General features: G+C 38.9%; 1 protein-coding gene across 1 annotated transcript in view; it reads left to right on the forward strand.

The window, feature by feature from the left end:
* The window catches only part of LOC122815567 (protein mono-ADP-ribosyltransferase PARP12-like), a 991,743-nt gene that overhangs the window by 647,951 nt on the left and 330,728 nt on the right, over nucleotides 1-13,064 (forward strand). Inside the window, exon 10 of the mRNA XM_044088173.1 lies at nucleotides 2,008-2,020. Within this exon, the coding sequence (XP_043944108.1) occupies nucleotides 2,008-2,020 (13 nt within the window). The remainder of the gene's footprint in view (nucleotides 1-2,007; nucleotides 2,021-13,064) is intronic.

Genomic DNA, 13,064 nt, shown 5'->3' on the forward strand with positions numbered 1-13,064 from the left:
GTATCTTAAAGCAAATGGGGTGATAAGCAGGACATGTACACTAACTCAGGCAGCTTATAAGAGGGGCAAGCATGCTGTTAACTGTAGATATAGTTTTACTGATGCTATTTGCAGAGGTGTTTCTACAGGGAGAATCATGCATAGATATCCTTTGTTTGAAGTCTGCTCCTTCTAGAAGAATATACTAAGGGTTAGTTGTTAAATGCCCCTGTGGATAAAGATCTGTTGTTTGCCATCTTCTCATGGCATTTGAAATAAACTAAAGGAGAAGGAAAAGGCTATTAAGTCAGTAAAGTAGCTTTTTCATCAGACATTCCAAAGTACAGTAGAAATTAATCAATCAGACAATGACCTTTATACAGGAAGCAATCAAAGACCAGTTCAGGGAGAAGAAGGGCTTTGGAAGTAGGCTTGGAGAAGTGGGGTGATGTATGGGATGGGAAATAAGTCTCACCCCCTGCTCAAGATGGCAGTGGCCTCCACTGATTCTTTTACCCATCCCCCTCCTTAGCTCCTTCCTTCCTGCATCGCTCTTTGTCCTCTCTAAATCCTGTGAGGGAGGCCTTCCTACTTCAGAACAATCAATTTTTTCTGACTTTAGACAAATGGGTAAAGGGAATTATTTATGTAGGCTGCAAAATATAGTTCAGAACCATCCCTGGAGGCTCTGCTTTAGAGATAGCTATTTGGAAGTTTGTAGTTTATAAAATAAGTTTCTGCCTTTATTGTTATGTTTTATTATTATTACGTCATAGTAGTTTACTGTAGAATTCAGAACCTTCCCTCATTTTCTAAGAAAGTTTTCCATTGCATCAATCAAATAAAATTAGCACAAACAGTTTTGGCTCCACTTTTTCACTTCAGATCCATAGGCAAGGTATCCTGAGAGTGCAAGAGACAAAGACATGGACCAGGTTTACATTCCAGATTGCTCTTAGTCCCAAAGAAAGATGGTCCTTGAAGTGCCATCCTAGCCCTGTTTAGACTGAACAGGTTTTTAAAAGATAATAGATTCAAAATACTTACCTTGCAGGAACTTCTTCCACTGCTCATACTAGGCACCCTGAATCTAAAGGATGCCTAACTGCATGACTCCAGCCATGAGGATTACATGTCTGTCTAAGATTGAAGTCTGGGTAGTAGCACTTTCATTTTACCTCTTTTGCTATTTGATCTTTCTGCTGTGTCATAATGTCCAGCAAATGCTTGGCAATAGTACAGCACAGAAGAGAGATTTACATCTACACTTACCTGGATGCCCTTTTGATTCCACTGTCAATTGCAGATGGCATATTAGAAGCCCAGCAGCACACTGTTCATTGTCTGACCACCACCAATTTTCCATGAAACTACCATAGTCAAACGTAATACTGAGAGGCAACGCCTTTCAAAGCAGATCATTTGCAGTAAATTCAAGAGGGCATGACAGCCTGAGCATGACTAATAGCTATTGGTGGTATCTCGGTCTCTGTCTTGATGGTACTCTTGGCATTACCCAACATGAGGAAGATTTAGTGAAGCCTCAGAAGTCTTGGAAACAGCCTTGGGGAAAGATTGCCATTGATCTTTCTATAAAGAAGGAATTCATTTGGCAGTTCCAATGGATGCTGACAAACGTTTGTGATCCTGGTAAGTGTGCATGTACTAGCAACAGATGCCTCTGACCTTGTCTGAGAGGCTCATACTGCCCAACTGGAAGTGCAGGCAGTGGAGAATTCTCCCTTGGTGAGAAGGTGCAGTAGAGCAGAAAAGATAATTGCTTTAATTCAGGAGCTGCAAGCATTCCATTCACAGGGTAGCACTCAAGCACACTGAGGGTTGTAGTAGGCAATAGTCCAGTTATGAAATACATAAGTGGGGAAATACCAGCTTTGCAGGCTGTCATTAAATGTCTGGGAATTAGCATGTTATTAAGTTTGTCATCTCCTGGGCCTGGTTAGATACTTTCTTTCATACCAAAGCTCACTGGCACACAAACTCAACCAATCTTATCTTACAGAAATGGAGAGTGGTCAGGCAGGTCTTTTAGAGTCTGCAGTATAGATGGGCAACCAAAGAGACAAATCCATCTGCATCTCAGCACACTTACTAGCTGAAGAAATTCTGTGTCAGGAGTCCTGTACAAGGGCGCCTGAACAGTCAAAATATGCTCCCTCTCCTGGACATAGGTGCTGCTATATGCCTTCCTACCCATTCTATTCTTGAGCAAGGAACTACAGAGAAGAAAGAAAAGAGAGAGTAAGTTTCATTTTTCCTGACAGTCTGTCTGTTTTTTTCAGTGAATACTGAAGGGACTGCTACTTCTGCCATAGTTGTGCACCACATCTAAACAGCAAAACAAGTCACTAGTGTGTCCAAATCTAAACATCTTCAGGCTTTCTATTGAAATGTTGGCACTCAAAATGCTGAGTGTCAACAAGCTGAAAATAAAAGACTGAAAACAAGGAAGAAGACCAAATCTCAAAAATCTCTGTTCTTAAAACTTATTTTTTGTGGGGTAAATGATCCAAAACTCCTGTTCTCACCTGAGCATCACTTTCACTCAAGTCATATCATGGAGACATCTTTACCAGCTTTTACAGAATATCTACAAAGCAGTCCTAACAAACAAGCCTGCTGTTGGTTTCCTGTCTATCAGTTTATCCAAAGTTTTCAGTGTGAGCATTAATACACTTTTGATTTCATGGCTAAGTAACCTAGGCATTGATCCCTCTCCCATCCTGGTAAATGGTTTACAAAGCTACCTTTCTTGCTGGGCACAGGCTGTTTGTTCATTGGATGATCTTCTTCAGCTGAACCAGTCTGTTTGGGAGATTCACAGAGATCAGTTCTAGGGCCATTACTCTATCTTCATCTGTAATATGATCTCAGCTTCCCATCCAGCTCACATTATCCAGTACACAAGTTGTTTTTGCCCTTTTGTATTCTACAATATCCTTGAAAGACATTACCTCTGACTTAAGACAGCCTTCACTAATACTCATAATGGTTAATCGACTCGAGCTGTGCTATTCACAAACAGTGTAGCTAACCTAATTGTAGTTACCAGTCTCAACCTTTTGTCATGTGCTTGTTACCCAGACTGAAGTAATCAACAGTGCAGCACTGTAACTAATATGTATATTCACTTAATAGTGCTTAAAATATAATCTTAACATTCATTAAAAAAGTAATTTAAAAAATCTACCAGAAGCTTGGTTTCCAGTGCAGAATCAAACCATATCTTATGGATTACACTTGCATCATTACAGCCCATACATTTTACTACCAAGTCTCCTTTAATGCTGTGGGTATAGTTAGCAGCCCCCCATACCCATCTCTCAAACTCTCAGCAAAATTCTGAAAAAAGTTGCTAAATCTGTAACTGATCTACCAAAGTCCATCATTATCTCACCCTTAGGAAGGTCACATCATTAAAAGTTTCACAAACTTACGGCACTTCACAGATTCAGTGGACTTTGCATGTTATATTCTCCTGAAATGTGCCATAGCCTGTGGGATATCCTACAGCACTGTATACCCTTGTACACTCTTAAACCACAGACACATCATCTAATCAAATCCATAGTTTACCAGCTGTCATGGTGACTCCCTATACTTTGTGTATGAAGTTAAACTCTAGAGTAATCCTACAGTAGAACTAAGAAAGATCCTCTTATTAACCACCCCAGAAAATTAGTTAAATCCCATCTTCACTCCTACTGTTCCTGAACTTGTAAAGAAAGCATTCCTTAAATTCCCATATTTTATTTTCTTATGCTTGATGTTGTGTTCCTGCCTAGATGACCTGAGCCTACATATTAATTCCTTTCTGATATTTTTCCTGCTGTTACATTGTTTTTTATTCTCCTTCCCATGTTCCTTATCATACCTCTGATGTACATGCACTATATATTTTTTCCTTGCCAGCTGTCCTTCATTTTAGCACTTAATTTTCCTTATGCTTCACTTGCTTCCCCTTCTTTTATTATTCCTGCATTCACACAATTGCAGACTTTCAGTGCTTTTGTATAAGTAAAACTGATGAAATGCTGCAAACTGTATGTTCATGTGTTCTTTTTTTATTGGGTCAGTATATTCGATCTAGCAGCACAAGTATCTGCAGTTTGCTATTACTAATTGACAGTGATAGATTTTTTTTCATACTGCATATACTGGTCTATTCTTTATTAAATAATGTCATGTATTTGCAGAAAGTATTTTTTGTGTATAGATGTACTTTGGAGCTTTTCTTCCTAACATCGGATGAAAATGTGTATGTGACAGAGAGAAAGAAGACTGAAAAAACACAATGTATTGGTTTACTCGCTTTGTGTACTCATACCACAGCCAATTAAAGGGTTATGCACTGCAAACCCCAAGGAAAGCATAGATCCCCTCCCAAAGACCACAGCTTCCTGGTGGGTAAGTTAACCCTTGATCCTTTTGATCCTAGTTGCCTTCATAACTCTTGAGTTCTTATCATGGAAAATTATTTTTCTCATGGCTTTAACTACATCAGAAGATTTTATGAGCTATGAGCACTAAGCTGCAGAAATAATTTGTCATCCATAACTGTGGTGGTACCTGTGCTGTACACCAGTACTCAGAGCTGGAAAGAGAGCATTTTGGGCTTAATGGATGTGCGTACTCAACCAAGATGTCATATAAAAAGAACAAAAACCTTTGGTAGTCTGAGCAATTTTTCATATCCTTTATGCCAGGCAAGCAGGATAAGTCTGTTTAGAAGCAATGTTTCTCACAATGTCTGGCTAATGGATTGTGTTTTGTTCTGCAGTTTGATTTAAGGGATAATCCAAGTGCTTGTCCTACTGATGAAGTAGTTGTGACAGCAACTTTCCCTAAAATAGTCTTAGCCCATGGTATCTATGAGGCAGCCATTTGGACTTGTGCCGCTCCTTTTCTAGGCATGAAAGATGGATATTAATTCTAGAAGAAGGGCAGATTTTACCATTGCTGTTTTACAGGGTATCTTATGACCCAAAACCTCTTACCCTTGATGGAGAACACAACTTCAGCAGTGATCCTTAAAATGAGCATAGTACAGTTATGCAGGACATGCACCATAACATTAAATATTCTAGTAGAAGGATCACTGCTGCACTACAAGTTCCCTCCCAACTTCCCCCGGGAGTATCTTTTTTGTATTTTTTTACCCTCTAAGTGGAGGATTGAAGGAGACTCTGAGTCCTCTGTAGCTTCAATTTCTAGTTCACAAGAAAAAGAAACAGAAGCCTCACCATATAGCTGATAATCAGATAATAACCGTGTATAAGGCTAATATGGTTTCTTTGGCTAAGAGTGTTCTGCAGACAGCTAATTCTGGGGCTTGTGTTCCCATACATGGTTTTAGTGCTAGTTTGGCTAGGGACCTTTCGGTTGTTTCAGAGAGTAATGAGCAATCTTATAAGGACAATGGTAATTTTGAGATTAAGCCCAAACATGTCTTTACTTTTCCTCAGATTATTGCTTGATTTAGTGATGTTTTTGCTTGGTAGCAGTCTGGAACTACCCCAGAGTTAAGCAGGATATATGATCTTGTAGAGGATGATTCAAAATTCTGTGACCCCCCCCCCCCCACAGGCCTTGGTAGATGTTTATAAAACTGCCTGCAGGATACCAGTATCTTTTGCAGCAGTCCTTGAAAAGACTCAGAGAAAATGTGTGGTCTGCTCAGATATGACACGTCTCTGTCTTCTCATTTGACTGCTGAACCAGCTGCAGTCTCCCAGCTTCCTGCTCAAATAAAAATCCATTGGGTTCATCTAATTCAGTCCCCTCTGATAAAGAGGGAAATGGTTAAATTTTCAAACAAAAGGGTGCCTCTTCCTAATAATCTAGCCTTTAAAATGTTAAATTATCAAGACTATATTTGAAAATTTATTTTACGTTGCATACAGTTTGGATATTTTTGCTACATCCTTACATGCAGAGCAAAAGTCTTATGTAAATGAAATTGTTTATTCAGGTTTTGAAACACACTTGAAGAAGTGTGCTTGAATGTGTAGGTACAGTTTCGAGAAATGCTAATTCTTCTGCTGTATTAAGATGTTATGCTTGATTACATAATCAGAACTTCTGTAATGATTTAAAAGCTGAAATTTCGAATGCACCTTTAAGTTCTGAATTGATATTTGGGCCATCTGTTACACAGATTCTGAAACAATGGGATGATAGAAACAATTAATCCATGGGGTATTTAGAATGTTACATGCTCTCAAGTTCTCCCCAAACAGAATCTTCCTTTAGGGAGCGGAACAAACAAAAATCCAAACCAAACCAAACCAAAGTCAATGAACTAAAAGAAAATGGTAGGAGGAAAATTCTTTAAAACCAAACAAGAGAGATTCCTTTCTGAAAAACGTTTGGCCCCCTGCAGAGGAATGAGTATTCTAAGTCACAGTGTTCCTCTAACCCCCCCCCCCCAGCACTTCTGTCTCTTCAACCTTCCCCCAGGCTCGCTGTCAACCCTATAGCCTGGCTGAAAGTAGTCTTAGACAAATGGGTTGTGAGAATAATTCAGAGAGGATACACTAAGCAGCTGATATAAAATCCTTTTCCATTCAGGGGAATTCACCCACACCCACCAGACTAGACAGAGCTGTTTCCTCCAGTGCTCCATCACATGGTAGAAGCAGGGATTGTAATATCAATGTCTGTAACACACAAAGGCAAAGGATATTTATTCCTCCAGAATCTTTTGGTACCAAAAAAGGAGCTGGGGACTTGTCCTTTCTAAACAACTTCATGAAAGTTCCGAAATTCAAAAAGCTTGCCTTAAAGTTGGTCCTAGTGTTGCTTCCAGACTCTGTTTCACGGTGATTTTAGATCTCACAGATGCTTATATTCCTATTGCTCCTAATTTCAGGAAATTTTTGAGATTCGCTGTATTGGGCTTATTTTATTTTTCTGCATTACCCTATGCATACCTACTGTACTTCGAGTGTTTAGAAAGTATCAGACCCCAATGGTTGCTTACTGCAGTACCCTAAGTATCCACATTTTTCCTTACTTAGATGACTTGCTGACTTGTGCAAATTATCTTTCCAGGTGCTCAGAGTCCTTTAACAAGGCCACATTCCTTCAAACTGAACCATTAAAAGTTCTTCTTCTTACCCTCATAAATTAATTGTTTTCCTGGAGTGTGGGATAGACACACTTAAAAGGAGGACCTTCCTGCTAGAAGACAAAGTTCTGACTTACCATGGCATTTTCTTGGATTTCTCTCTTCTAGATTTAGCCTCAGCAGGAGAGTTCCTCAAAATTCTAGGCCTCATGGCATCAGTGATCCTCATGATACCACTAGCCAGACTACTCTCGAGAAAAATTCAGTAGTACTTGAAGAATTGTTGGATCCAGCACCATTCATCCCTTGGATTTCCAGGTACTGGCACTGAGATTTATAAAACAAGAACTACAGTGGTGGAGAAATCAGCTATCTCTAAATCCAGGACTCTCTTTTTCTATCAGACCCCAGTCCAGTCTGTCCACGTGGACTCTTCATATTTTTGGGTTGGGAGCAGTGTCCATGGGAGTTCATGTGTAAGGGTTGTGGGGTCCTCAGGAAATGCAATGGACATAAATGTAAAAGTGATTTTGGCAGTGATTCATGCCTTAAAAGTTCTTCACCATTTATGGACTCCAGGTCCTGTTTTACAAGTTAGAGACAACACTACCAAGATGTGGTATCTGAACAAGCAAGGGGATGTAAGGTCATACCTTTTTACTCATTGGCAGTGATGGCCTGGGAGCTGGCTCTACAGTTTTATTTGATTCTTCAGGCATCATACATTCTGTCACAGCAAAACACAGGACAGAGAGACTGACCAGATCCTGGGCAGACCCTCACAAGTGTAGAGGTCTCCCTGGACTTGATCCATATTTGGATTTCAAGTAAATCAGTTTGCCTCCTTTCAAAACAGAAAACTGAAAAAATTCTATTCAAGACATCCTTGCACCCATGCTTGGAAGACAGATGCTCCTTTGTTCCCATGGTTGGGAATCTTTCTCTGTGAATTTCCCCATTTCCCAATGATTCTCAAGGTGCTTTTACTGCTTTAGAAAGAATTACCAAAGATGATTGTGGTAACCCCCTTTTGGCCAAGGCAAAGCTTGTGCTTTCTGTTAATGGAATTGGCCAAGCTCAATTAGCACAAGCTTCCTCACAGTCTGGATCCTCTTACATGGCATCTGAAAAATGGTACAGTCCAACTTAGAGCAATTGTCTACAGACCCTGGAAACTACGGACCCATAAGTCTCACTAGTCTCATATGTAATGCCATAGAAAGAATTATCAAAGAAATCATCAATATTGACATAGGAAACCTTTAGACACTGGAGCTAACTCAGTTTGGTTTCATGAAGGGCAGGTCATGCCTACTCAACCTGGTGGACTTCTTTAAGAAGGTCACCAAAGCAATGAATAAGGGTAAAATGGTTCACACTGCCTACCTTGAACTCACCAAGGGTTTTGACACAATAGCCCACTCAGGCATTGTTGAAAAATGTAAGAGGTTAAATACAAACCCTTATGTCACCCGATGCCAGCTGTCTCACAGACAAGATCCAGAAAGTTAGAATTGGGGAGTCCACCTCTACAAACAGGCTAGTTACAAGTGGAGTCCCTCAGGGGTCAGTCCTGGGACTGTTCCTTTTTGGCATTTACTACATTGAAGTTAAGGCCAATGTCAGTGGCCTCTGGTTGACTAAATTTGATGATGATTGCAAATTAAGAGCTGTCATTGAATCAACCACCAATACACATATTCTCCAGGAAGGGCTGACACAGACAAACAAGTGGTATCAGAGCCATGGACTAAAACTAAATGCCAAGAAATGCATAATAGTGTCCTTTGGGGAGTCATCCACCTCTGGTAACTGTCATGTTGACAATATACCCCTAAGAATTGATGGAGTAGTCAGGGACTTGGGGGTAAACATAAACAGTAATCTAGCCTTTGACCATCATGTGTCTACATTAGTGAGGAAATCATTCTATGTTGTGCAACTTATAAACAAAGGTATGGTGTCTAGGTCCAATGAAGTCATTGTTCCAATGTATTCTGGATTCATCAGACCTGTTATTGAGTGCAGTTTCCCCTTTGGTATGTAACTAACCAGACATATCTAACAACTGGAATGTCCACAGAGGTTCCTCACTAAAAGAATACAGGACATAAGTAATATGTCATATGTAGACCACCTCAAGGCCCTGTCTTTGTATTCTGTCTCCTACAGGCTGTTGAGGGGAGATCTATGCCTGGCATACAAGACATTGTCAGACCCCACTCAGAAGGACCTCCTGCATATCCATAAAACAAACAGCACCAGAATTACCCATACTAAATACTTAAACCTTGATTGTGATATAAACAGGACATGCTGGAGAGATAGGTATTTAGAGACTACCATTTCTCTGGAACAGGTTTCCCAGTCATGTGAAGTAGAGTTCCTCCCTAACCCAATTCAAGTGGAACTTAGAAAATTGGATGGAGAACAAGAAATTCATCCCTGGTTTTGCACCTGTGTCTCTAATGGACACAGGCAGCCTGTAAATGGTTTAGCTCCCAGGACCCTGTCTGTAAATATTTCACCTCCCAGGCCCATTCTTACAATTATCAAGGGTAAAAGAACTTGTCAGAGATTTGGGATGCTTGGCTAGGCTTAAAAAAGGCCCTTGTGGTTATTAGCCTAGTAAACACCTATGAACCTGTAATTGCAACTAACAGCTAGAATTATTCTGTTTTGATACCTTTTAGGCATTTGTTCCATGAGGATGTGCAACAGGTATTTAAGAAGGCAAGAAAACCTACAACTAGAAAATTCCTAAAACAGAGGTCCAGAAAGGGTTTTGACCCATCTGGTTTTGAAATATTTGTGTGAGATAAAAAGAGGTGGTTTGTCTTATGCTTCTATTAAATATATATCTTGTGGCCATCTCAACTTATCTGCCTATCTTTTGTCTCTGTTTGTGTCAGTTTATGGAAGGAGTGTTGTACTTGAGACCCCCCTTGAAAGCAAATTCTTTCCTCCTCCTCCCTTCGATCTTAACTATGTTCTTGAAAAAGTGAACTTGCCTCCTTTTGAACCTGCCTGTCAGGTTGATTTCTGGTTCATTACTTGAAAGACTGTTTTACTAACTGCTCTGACATCTGTAAGGTGAGTCTCGAAGCTACAAGCTATCATGGTAGGTTAACCCTAGCTGATTTTTCATAAAAACAGGGGTGTGTTACACACTAATCTATCATTCCTGCCTAAAGTTGTTTCTGAATTTAACTTGAATCAGGCCAGCAATCTGCAATCTGTCTTGATACAAAAAAACAAAGGAGGCTTTAGGAATGCTAAGGCTAGCTCAACTAGGGCATTATCCTTTTTGATGACAAATTGGAAAGGGGTGACTCTAGAATCAGTAGAGGCAGTAACCTTGTCCTCTTTTCATACCTTTACTAAGTACTACAGACTGGATTCCTTTTCAGTATCTAGAGCAGGTTTTCCGAGGACCATTCTTCATAATCTCGTGGATCCTTATTTTCCATCTCCCAGGTAGGAAGAGCTTTAGTAAACTATTCAAAATGGCACTGAGGCAGTTGGACTGATGAACTTAGTACTGTTACATAAAGCCTATATACCTGTAGGTAAAGTAGATGTTTGAATTCCTCACTATCTCAGTGGCAGCACTCACCCACTACCCACCATCCATTGTCAAATCTGACATGTTCACCTATTTTAATAGGTGGGCTGGACCATGCTGTCTTTAATATTTGATCTTTTTCTAAGCTAAACATGACCTTAACTATAATTGAACATGGTGGTGACTTTTTCTTCTTAGAAAGTGCTGTCAGGATTGTACCCTTTCAATCCCAAAAGATAAAGTTTCAGGTAGATTTAATATTTATGTAGCCAGGTACTTAAGAAGTTTATTATATTGTCTTCCTCATACTTTTTAGGTATATCATAAATTCTAATGTTATTTCATCTCAGTGTGTTTTCTAAATCATCAAGTTTTTCTATGAGCCAATTATTTTGTTTTAAAAGCAGTTTACTTTGACACTCACCTTCAGTTATTCTTCCTTCATGAGCATTTAAAGTTTCTTCCGTACTGCTGATTTGTGTACTTTATTGTTTCATAAGAATTTCTAAATGAGCCATCTTCTTTCTGGTCTCTAGTTTGAAACATTCAAATTTGGTATACAGTTTGTCTGTTTTAAATAATTTATCCTGCATATTAGATAGTGTTGACTGGATGTCTTTTTAACACAGGAATCCCGAGTACCATTTCTTGAGTGACTCATGTTGAAGTCTCTCCTCTCTTAACCAAGCAGTTGAAATTCTGACAGAAAAATTTGCAGTTTTTGAAGAACTTGAAGGTGTAAATCTTTTCTCTGACTATTAATGAATAAAATTAACTAACATTTGACACTCAGTTACACAAAAGTAAAAGTTCTAAAATCTTGGGAGAGTCCAAGCTCAAAATGGGTATTGGGGGAAAGAAAAGCTCTCAAGCCCCCAGCTCAACATAACTAAGGTATACTAACTTCATTGTTGCACAATGGTGAAAGTACTTACATCTCACATTCTTTCTCTTCTCAGAGTCCAGCAAGCCACAAATAAAGTTGCAGTCTACAGCCTAGCCAATGAATTAAAAAATTGACAACAGGAACCGAATGATCTTACTTTGACACTTTAATAGTTAAGAAATCAGGAAACAGCAGAATGTAGGTTTTCTTAAGTTTTGTGTTGATTATGCATGATGCAGGCACCTAAGTAGGCCTAAGTTGGTTCCTTTCTTCTGTTGCAACAAAGGTGTAGATAAGTACCTAAGGAAGCGTTGGTCATTGTCTTAGTATATTAACTAGCCTCTGTGCTTTTTTCTACAAGTTAACAAGTTTTTAGAGCATGTTGTGGCCATATTTGTGCTAACTTTTGAAAATATTTCACTATTTAATTTACATCAAGATTTATCTTGCCGTTGGTCTTCTAGGTCTATAATATTTTGTGTTACATTATTTTTTTTCAGTGTTACCTAACTGATGGTACTGTTTTGATTACCTCTTGATGAAATGTGTTTTATGTTGCTGAATTGTCTTATGTGTAAACATTTCCATTCAGTTACTTGTGTGTGTGTGTGTGTGTGTGTGTGTGTGTGTGTGTGTGTGTGTGTGTGTGTGTGTGTGTGTGTGTGTAATATATCTGTATGAGGTATCACTCTTGTTTGATTACAATAATCTTCGACATCTGTATCACCAAAAACTTCATAAAAACCTCCCTCACACTACAAAAAACAAAAAACAAAAAAAAAAAAAAAGAAAGAAAGAAACACATGCATTTATGTTGGGGGCTTCTGTGCTTCACGCCCACTTACTTATACTGACTCTACAGTCTCACAACTACAATCAGATGGGAATCGTCTGTGCAGGCGAATAAACCAACTGTGTGTGTCTGTGCGTATAAATATGTGTGTGTGTGTGTATGTGCGTGTGTGTGTGTGTGTGTGTGTGTGTGTGTGTGTGTGTGTGTGTGTGTGTGTGTGTGTGTGTATATATACACACACACACACACACACACATATATATATATATATATATATATATATATATATATATATAAACAAACAATGAATGATTTTACATTTGATTTTAATTTTGTAAATGGTTGATTTTAAAGTGATGTCACTGTTGGTTTATTTAAACACAGGATATGGTGTGTATTTTTTAGTCTGATGATGTCCTGTTAATAGTTTACTAAAGCGCTTACCAGTAATAAAGTCCTTGCATGTTATGGTGCATTGTTCTTAATTTATATTTGTATTCTTGACAGAATTTGATTTCCGGGCTGATAATTTACTATTTATTTTTGCCAGTGTGGATCCATGTTGTTCAGCATGCATGCAGTGGAAAGAGATGGACAAATTTTCCAAGCTTAAAGGAGTTATGGACAATTCAGATATAGAAGTAGTATATCGGACAATCTTTTTTTCAGTTATTTTTTTTTTTTTTATTAGAAGACCAAAAGGACTTGGAATTTCACAATTCCTGAATTGTGCAGTAGAAGTCAGGCAACTGCA

Source organism: Protopterus annectens, chromosome 11.part0 (assembly GCF_019279795.1).
Source record: "Protopterus annectens isolate FY-2018-M chromosome 11.part0, PAN1.0, whole genome shotgun sequence".
Classification (NCBI taxonomy): Eukaryota; Metazoa; Chordata; order Ceratodontiformes; family Protopteridae; genus Protopterus; species Protopterus annectens.